Source organism: Sebastes fasciatus, chromosome 16, assembly GCF_043250625.1.
Source record: "Sebastes fasciatus isolate fSebFas1 chromosome 16, fSebFas1.pri, whole genome shotgun sequence".
NCBI lineage: Eukaryota > Metazoa > Chordata > Actinopteri > Perciformes > Sebastidae > Sebastes > Sebastes fasciatus.
In genome coordinates this window covers 7,830,928-7,840,728 of record NC_133810.1, presented here as the reverse complement: position 1 = coordinate 7,840,728, position 9,801 = coordinate 7,830,928, and the positions used below count along the sequence as shown (strand labels likewise).

At 38.4% G+C, this 9,801-nt stretch overlaps 1 protein-coding gene across 1 annotated transcript; it reads left to right on the top strand.

Moving 5' to 3' along the window:
• Positions 1 to 2,408: 2,408 nt before the first annotated feature.
• Positions 2,409 to 9,801, top strand: htr3a (5-hydroxytryptamine (serotonin) receptor 3A). The gene is made up of 9 exons (XM_074610593.1): positions 2,409 to 2,484; positions 3,798 to 3,961; positions 4,722 to 4,766; positions 5,107 to 5,216; positions 5,309 to 5,478; positions 5,923 to 6,083; positions 7,684 to 7,894; positions 8,371 to 8,607; positions 8,989 to 9,801. The coding sequence occupies exons 1-9, from the start codon at positions 2,409 to 2,411 to the stop codon at positions 9,297 to 9,299; spliced, it is 1,485 nt and encodes a 494-aa protein (XP_074466694.1). The 3' UTR covers positions 9,300 to 9,801.

Here is a 9,801-nt window from a genome sequence, read left to right as displayed (position 1 = left end):
TATGGTGTTTACCATATTTAGCATATTTATGACTGCTTTTCATATTATGATGAAAAGAGAAGAATGCAGAATTATTATTGAAGATGTGTACTTAAAATATACTTCAAAAAGTGGTCATATTTAATGTCCTTTCCACAAAAGTTTATATTGTGTGCCACTGTTGTTAACCAATGCTTATAAAATATACTGTATTATTATAATTAACCTCTTATTTTTGTATTTTTTGCCATTGTTTTTATCAGTCAGAGGTTGTAAACAAGCTGTTTACTCTTCTTATCTAGTCATGTCGTCATATTCCCAGAGCTAAGCTATTGTTTATAATGGATACAAATGATTGCCAAACTTACAAGAATACATTTCCAAGTCTGAAACCATAACTCTCCTTTAAGTACTCCGTTTGCCGAACCTCCAGATATTGCACTGCCACCGTAGAGCAACATTATTGTATGGCGTCTGTTATCGTGAATTCCCGACAGTGAAGATTTACTCAAAGACACTGTATAATAAAGCAGCTCTCTGGAGAAAATCCTCAGTGCCAGTGTGATGTTATGATATTGTATTCATACTTTAATCTCCATCCCTCTGCCACAAAATAGATCAATAAAACCCATTCAGAGCTCAGCTGCTGTGTCTCTGTTCCGTTGGTTTCCTAATAGTCATGACTAGAATATCAAAAGTGCGTCATGGCAAACTTGCCGGTGGAAAGATCCATATTAATGCAATTTTCACAGTATCTGCAAACCTCTTCCTCCAGTGGATCTGGTTACATGATGTTATGCAACCAAGCTGAAGATAACATTTAATGGCTGTATGTTAAGTTCAAGGCTTTGTGTTTTCACTCTGTTGTTAATATGAATGTCATTTCAAGATCTGTTCTTCTGAAATAAAAGAAATGCCTTTAAGCTGATGTTTTGTGAAGATAATATATGACAGAAGTGAAAATAAAAGCATTACAGAGTCAAACCAACCAAGAACCTGCCTATTCTTATATCTGAATCATACCAAGTCATGAAACATCCAGGGTTTCTGCCAGTGTATTGCAAGACTGCTGGCCCGCCAGGCCTAAACTGAGTTCTCACCAGGACTAAGCATCGGGGAATTATGTATTTTTAAGATGTTTTTTAAACTAAAATGTGTTATACACGTAGCGAACTCCTTTAAGGAGTAGCTCTTAACTTTTAACTGCTTAACGTACAGCGACACTCGCTACCGTGTGTCTGACGGACTGATGGCGAGTATAAAAATAACAGTATAGCTGTGAGCGTATCAGTGCAATGTGTGTACAGTTTAGGCTGTCAGAGCGAAGTTGCTGAGGTCAAAGTATGTAAACAGACAACGACGCATGCCCCCAGTGACATGACAGGTCAGGGTCGCTCATTTATCTGTTTTTCGTTACTCTCTTCTTTTCTGAGCACCTTGACTTATAATTATTCAATTCCTGGTGCACTGATGCCATTTTGGACAATAAAGTTTATTGTGAAACTGTAAAATATCCTGCTTCAATTACATATATTTGTCAAGGGTTTGATAACAACATTTGAGGGATCATTGCAAAAAAATATTGTGAAGGAAATATTGGAATATTTTCAACTCCCCAATATCGGTATCAGCCCCAAAAATCCAGTATCAGCCAGGCTCTATAACAAACACTTATTGCCTTTACTGTAAGCGGACTGATCGTGCTTACGGTCGTGCATAGTCATCCCCAGTCATCCCCATGCTGAGCCAGGAAAAACAGTGCAAAACGCACAATAAACAAAGAAAAAAACAATTTGACTGTTAGCATTATTATTTATTTATTTTTCAAATCTATAGATATTGCGATAATGTTGTTATTGTGAATTCTTTTGGCCACTCCTATTGAAAATCTGATATTGTGACGGGTGCAATGTTTAGGTGTCTACATACTTTTATGTATTTGTCAGTGAAGTTTTTATTCAACTTTTATCATGCATACTGCACACACAATTGCCAAATAAAATTGTATTTGATTAAATGATTTCCATTTAAAACTGGCAGCCTTGAAAGCCATCAATATTTGGGATCTCAACATTAAAGCAGGCCACTGTATGTGATAAAGGACATTAAATGCTGAAAGTTGAAACTTTGCTGTCAGTAAGTGAGTTGCCTAACAGTCTGTTAATTGTGCTAAATCACTGTAACATACTGGCCTGATGTTGGCATACGACTTAATTAAATGATTACTCAGACATGATATACGATCCGGTCAGCAGCTTTTATTTCTGCACTCTTTCAGCTCCATTTATCTCAGAGAGCTGCTGCTTTATTGAACAAGGAGGAGTGGCGTCACAGCAGATGGATACACCCTTATGAGCTGAGTGACACTAACAAGGTTTTGATGGTGGATGAGAGTGAAGTGATGGATATAGTGGATGGATATGGAGGATATGGGTGTGAAGCAACCCGAGGCCTTTCATCAGAGCGGCGGGCAGACTTCCACAGCAGGAGAAGAAGAAAACACAGGTGAACTGGCACCATGAGACTCTCATCAGCCTGGACGGCACTCATTTTCCTGCTTATTCAAGGAGCATCAAGAGCCTGCACAGGTACAGCAGCTTCTGCTTTACACTACATTATATGCTTGACTGTTGTTGACCTACCTAAGATATGACAAAGTCCCTTCACTTTTATTTGCCAGCAAAACTCAAGTCTTAGGCCCATTTCACTTCTGAGGAGAGGTGTAAAAAAGTTGATCCGTGTAACACAATATCATAAGGACTGTCTACAATATTAGACATAAATGCTATAGTATTACTCATATCCTGGCAAAATAGTTTAGAAGAGAGAATCATTTTAGTAAAACTTATCAAGATATTAGATATGGCATTATGATATTAAAACTAAGTTGTTGTGAATGTTATCTTTTTCAGAGTGACATCCAATTAATGCAACAGTGTGTAAAAAACACAATTCAGAATGGCATCAAACAGCTTAAATGCCTCAAAATAATCAAATAAAAACATCACTGCTGACAGCAATTATAATAAATTAGATTTAAAAAAGCAAAAAATGCATAATAATACACTATGTATGTTTTTCTATGTATTTCTCAGTTGTTTTTTTTGTTTTTTTTAAGTTCGACAACTATTGTTATTAGGTCAGACTTTTTATAAATATATAAAACATTTGTGTAATATAGACCAAAAAGAACATTAGTGATGATTCAAAACAAATTAGTAATTATTAAATAAAACTAACCCTAGCATAAAGCTGCATACAATAAAGATAAGAGTAATCTTGCTTTAAAGTTAGTGGCATGAAATTTATTACATTTCATTGCATGGAAATTTCAAAATGTAATTCAATATACTGTGGCACATACTATTTATATTTTATATTTGTATACTATTTAAGCGGCATTGCTTAAAGCTGCTAGGAACTATTACTAAATATAATTAATTTCAAAATTAATTATTTCATTTTAAGATGATTTTTTTATGCTTTTCTCTTTCTCTAAAAAGGTTCAGTTAACTTTAATGAATTCATTAGAAATTGTTATTTTTTTCTGCTAATTTCCACTGTGCAAAACATTTTATTTTCAATTGCTTAAACCACAATTTACATTTAAGAGGTATTTTAATCATCCAGATCTTATGAAAACATTAATTTACACATAGGCCTATTGATAAATATATTAAAATGTGTTTAATGGCTTTTGATTGACTGTTTTTTTTTATAATGTACCTCTCCTGTTGACATTATATGAGATACAAACTGTATGTTTGACTTCTTTATATCAGTACACATAAAAGGATTCCTATTTTATACACTTTCAGTGAAGAAACTGGGCAGCAGCACAGGAAGATTTGCCAACGCCACATTAGTGCGTCTATCTGAGTTTTTGAGTGCGGGCTATAAGAAGGGAGTGAGACCGGTGAAAGACTGGAGGACGTCCACTATAGTGGCCATCGACCTCATGGTTTACTCCATCCTCAATGTGGTGAGTTACACACATCCACAATGTCTAAACACTAACCTGCCAACAGTGAACTGCTATGCTGTTTTATTTATATCATCTACTGTGTGTGTGACATAACTCTGCATAATTATCTGCATTACACATACAAACATGTGAAAACCTCATTGAGGCTTTTACAGGGTTATATTTGATTTGTAACACTTAGCTATATTAATACAGCAGAACGGATGGATTAACCGCCTATAGCAAAAATTAGCTGCCAATTTTGTCCAGACTGTCCTCATATGCTGAATACTACCTGACCCCAGGTTTGCTGTGTGTTAATATGATTTAACACATTCATTTAGGACACTCTTTATTAGGACATTAGGTTATAAAGCAACCACGTTAATCACTTTAAGACCATATCATGTTATATTGTGCTTCAATATTATTCCCAATCACATTTTCAATTAAATCAATTAATGTGCTCAAGGTGGACCAATATCTCCCTCTTCTACAACTTACAAAAGCTGATGGGTTTAATTACGTAAGAAAATATCCTGGAACATGTTTTTGAATTACTAATTTTAAGCTTTATTTAAATTAACCCCATAAACATCGGATAGTTACTTTTAAAAGTTATTAAATATGTAGGCTAAATGTAAATACGTAGTAAATACAATATATAAGGAACATAATTAAAGTATACAAGATGTATTTCATATAAATGTTATAAATTGATATGATGAATTTAAAAATACTTTCTCTAAAAACTGGGATGTATTCTATTCCACTACAGGATGAGAAGAACCAGGTTTTGACGACGTATGTGTGGTACAGACAGGTAAAACAAAGACAAATGAATTTCCAAAAATCACAACATGTACTGTAAGTTTCCTTAAAGATACTACATCTGGAACAATTTTATTTACTGCATTATTTCACTATCAAATTCTTGATTATTATCTATGATTATAACTTAGTGTAATTTGTGATTAAATTTGATATTTGTGTATCTTATTCCTCTTCAAAACCAGTTTTACCTTACAGCCTTATGTCTTTACAATATATATTACTGTTAGTAAGACACTAATGCTATGTGTGTTCACATTCCGTGCAAACAAAAATAGATCTATATTTAATATTTACTATAATTTAGCTTCTTCCTTTCTTCAACATTTTAGTCGTGGACAGATGAATTCCTGGTGTGGAACCCAGAGGATTTTGATGAAGTCAAACAGGTTTCTCTACCAACTGCTAACGTGTGGGTGCCTGACATCCTCATCAACGAGTTGTAAGAACATATAACATTATTTCTGATACTACTATTGTTCTACCAGGGTCCGTCTTTGCTCCTGAAGAAGTTGTTTTGTCTCTAACCTGCAGTGTAGACGTGGGAAAGTCTCCAGACATCCCTTACGTCTATGTGACACATGATGGACTGGTGCGCAACTACAAGCCCATCCAGGTGGTCACAGCCTGCACTCTCAACATCTACAACTTCCCTTTTGACGTCCAGAAATGCAGCCTCACCTTCCAGAGCTGGCTACATACCAGTAAGACAATATTCACTTTACTTCACACTCATTTATGATGGGATTGTATCCGCCTCTTATACAAATATAGATACAGTACTAAAGCCCTTTACCAAAATAAAACTCAAGAGTTTAGACCAATCCACTTTCTCAGTGCACTTCTAGAGTTCATAACTAAGATGTCAAGTATTTCACATTAGCAACATGCAAAAATAATCTGCCATTATGGTACTTTTGATGCAATTCTGGCAAAATGGTAGAAAATATTCACCAGCATCAGAAAACAACATCCGACTCCCTCTTCAACTCTTCTCATTAAGACTTGAGTGGAAGAAGCGCTCTGCTCTGTGCATCCATGAACTCTCCCCTGCTGTGACATGTGCTTTAAAAGCAGAGTGGAGGGTGAAAGGTAACTTGTTGCCATGGCCGTTTCATGCTGCTGCCGACATTGTGTTCGATCTGCAGTTGATGACATCAACATCACCCTGATGCGAAGCCCCGAGGAGCTCAGGGAGGACAAGAGTGTATTCATGAACCAAGGAGAGTGGGAGCTGCTCCACATACTGTCCAACTACAAGATCTTCAGTGTGGACAATGACGACTATTACGCTGAGATGAAGTTCCATGTAAGTATTTGAAATAAAGATGTGTATGTATGCGTTACGTGTGGAGCATAAATATGGGGTTGTGCAAAGTTTTATATTTCAAACTATTACAACCTTCTAACAAAAAGGATAACTCAACTTAAATCCAGGCCTGTTCACTTACAACTACATCCTTTTTCCAATAACTGACCCCAGACAACAATGTAGAAGGAAAATATTTGTAGTTTACTGATGATTTAATGTGAATAACAAGTAATATTTTTCCCTCAATTAGTAAAAGGGACTGTCATTTCACAAGACACGGGAAACCTGTTGTTCTAGAGGAGCTGCAGCATTTATTTCTGCACAAACGTCCACTGTATATTCACCAGATATTCTCAGAGCTAAACTAACTCTTCTGCAGTGTGTAGTGTGCGCGCATGCACGTGTAGAGGTGGAGCGAGCTGTGAGTGAAGGCAAGCAGGCAGGTAGAGGAGCAGAGTACAGCAGAGACTCCGGCCCTGGAGACCAAAGCTACGGTCTCCCCCGCGTCCTCCGACGCGCCCAACACTGTTTTGCAAGACGGGCTTCACTAGATAGAACTTTCCGGTTTTGGTGCTTCCACACAAACAAGACTGTTACAAACAGTCCCTTTTAATGTTAGTAAACTTCAACAACTAGCAAAGTAACACATGCAAATTGTTAGTAAACACAAGCAAAATTAATTAGAACAAAATATTTGGCTTCTAAACAGACAAACATACCAAATTAAACAGCACTTTAACCCTGCATTAGTTTCATTGGCATTTCCCTAATTTCTCAACCAATATTTACACACTTAAACACAAAAAATTCACTGTTACGCCCTCCTCACACATCTAATAAATACAGCTAAATCTTTCAAGCCTGTATGTTGCTTTTGTGTATTAAATGACTCTTCACTCAAACCAATTCAAGAGAGATAAAGTTCAACTCACAGTTCTGTTTCAGTCCTGGGTGGCCGTGTTGGTGTCTTAATCTAATGCTACTATTTTTACTCCATTTAGCACTTAAACTATAGTTCCCCTCTTTTACCTTAGCTCGTTTGTTTTCCTCTCTGTTTCACTTCTGCACCTTCAGCCAATCACAACAGGTGTCACTGACTGACCACTGCTATCGACCAATCAAAACAAAGAGTCCAAACTAAAGGTGTATTCTTCACACTTTAGGGGATATTCTGAATATTTTGAGAAAACTTTAAAATGTGTGTAGCAACTGCTGGCTGAGGGATGTAAAGTGCTGACTGTAAAGTGCAAGCGGCCTGGTTCAAATCTTGCTACTGTCTGTTTACTCTGTAATAAAGGCATAAAATGGCTCCAAATAATAGGCTACTAAATAAAAAAGGAACTGTAGACCCTAATAATTGTGTATTTTTTGGAAATATGCTTATTTGCTTTCTTTGAGAAGATAACAACCTCGTAAACGCTCAGAACTAGAACTCAGATGGATAAACTGTTATTTTAACAGTTCTGTTTGTACAGATTAAACTAACGAGATACAACGTGTTCATTATGGACAGTCTTAGGACGGAGCCATGTTAGCTGTTTCCCCGTTTCCAGTCTTTATGCTAAGCTAAGACCTTCTGACTCGACTCATTTCCCAGGTGGTGATTCGGCGGCGGCCGTTGTTCTACACTGTGAACCTGCTGCTGCCCAGTATCTTCCTGATGGTGATGGACATTGTGGGTTTCTACCTGCCACCAGACAGTGGAGAGAGGGTTTCCTTCAAGATCACTTTGCTGTTGGGCTACTCTGTCTTCCTCATCATCGTATCTGACACTCTGCCTGCCACCGCCATAGGAACCCCACTGATAGGTGACTGGGATCTATTACTGCTTATCAGCAGTTTGCATGCAGAGCAGGATTTCTGCAAGCTTATAATTTTAAAATATTTTTGCCTTATTTTACCTCTGAATTGATGTGGAAATTAAAAAAAACTGAAAAAGGTTGGTAAAATGTGATGTTAGGAGAGAACAAAACTAAATTGAGCAGCAGTTAGTCTGCAGGTCAAGCATGCAGAGGCAGATTAGTGAGGGCAAAACAAGTACCGAGAGTGCACTCACACTAAATTCAAGCAGGATATTGGAGGACTGGAGTCTATCCCAGCATGCTTTGGGTGGAAGGCACGAAGACATCCTCAACAAATTACCACTACATCATAGGTCTAGAACAATACTACCAACACACATGCAAACTCCAAGATGAAAGAGTCTGGGCTCAAACCTGCAACCTGCTGTCTATATGAAACCACGTCATTTAGAACGTCTTGTCTCGTCTTACCTGTGCTCTAGGTGTGTACTTCGTGGTTTGCATGGCCCTCCTGGTGATCAGCCTGACAGAAACCGTGCTGATCGTGCGTCTGGTCCACAAGCAAGACCTGCAGCCTCCTGTTCCCCACTGGGTGAAGTACCTGGTGCTGGAAAGAGCTCCGGTCCTCTTCTGCATCCACAAGAAGCACCGCCTCTGCTCCACGCTGTCCTCCCAGGGCGCCGACCTGGAGCACTACAAGGACAACAACTATGGGACTGGTAAGGTACAGGTGAACGCATGTACAGTAGTAGTGGTTTTCAGTCTTGTGCCATTAAGGCAAAGGTATATATAGGTTTTTAATCAAAATAAAAAAAAACTTAGAGGCTAATGTTGATGGAAAATACATGAGGAAACAAATGTAATGTGTTCTCAGTGATGATTTCGCAGATACATTCATTGATAATGCTTCCTCATTATGTAAATAACATTGCATTTCCTTCCTTCATTTGCTGTTGCAAATTAATGGTGGGCTATATAAATGTACTTTTTTAGGAGACGAGGATGGTTAGGTCATTCTTTTTGCTTTAACCTTCACCTAATTCAATAAAAAAACGCAAATTTCCAAGTAACATGAAGCCTATCCTTGTCCCGTCCTGCAGCCCAGTGCACCCTCCACCACACCTGTGAGATAGGCCGAAGGCTCAGCCATCACGACAGAGACGGCGGACTGCTTGGACTGGGCCTGCCCCCCTCCAGGGACCCCACCCCGCCCGTCATGGACAACATCCTGCAGGAAGTGACGGCGATACGCCACTTCCTGGAGAAGAGGGACAGGTGCCGGGAAGTCGCCAAGGAGTGGCTGCAGGTGGGCTACGTGCTGGACGTGCTGCTCTTCAGGGTGTACTTGGTGGCCGTGGTGGCCTACAGCATCACGCTGGGCACGCTGTGGTCCGTGTGGCAGGTCGCCTGAGTCTCAGCCCTGTACTGCAGCTGTGGACACAAGCTCAGTGGGGAGAGCTTTGAATTCAAAAGGCCAGAGTTATTGGCTGTATGCCCTTTGTAGCTCAGTGGGTACAGGGAAGCACTTGCATAGTAATGGAACAGGGAAAGGCTTCCTGTTGTTGGGGCCTATGTACAAGTGACCAACTGGGTTTGCCACTATATCCCTACAAATATTATTATTAGTGTCATAATTTTAGGTACGATCAGAGAGTTTTAAAGTCCTATGATGTCAGTGCAATTTGAGGTTTTCAGGGCTAGCTCAAGGCTTTTTGAGACGCCTGAGCAGAAATGTAAATTAAATTGTTATTCATCATTATGAAGCAGGGCTGCAACTAATTATTATTTTCATTGTCAATTAATCTGTCGATTATTTTCTTGATTAATTAGTTGTTTGGTCTATAAAATACCAGAAAATGGGGAAAAATGTTGATTTACGGTCATAGAGGAGTAAAGAAACCAGAAAATATTCA

Excerpts from the sequence above, each read along its gene's own strand:
- htr3a (XM_074610593.1), top strand. The coding sequence starts at position 2,409 with ATGGGTGTGAAGCAACCCGAGGCCTTTCATCAGAGCGGCGGGCAGACT. Across the intron at positions 4,767-5,106 it reads CGTATGTGTGGTACAGACAG|TCGTGGACAGATGAATTCCT; the intron begins GTAAAACAAAGA and ends TCAACATTTTAG. Across the intron at positions 6,084-7,683 it reads ACGCTGAGATGAAGTTCCAT|GTGGTGATTCGGCGGCGGCC; the intron begins GTAAGTATTTGA and ends CTCATTTCCCAG.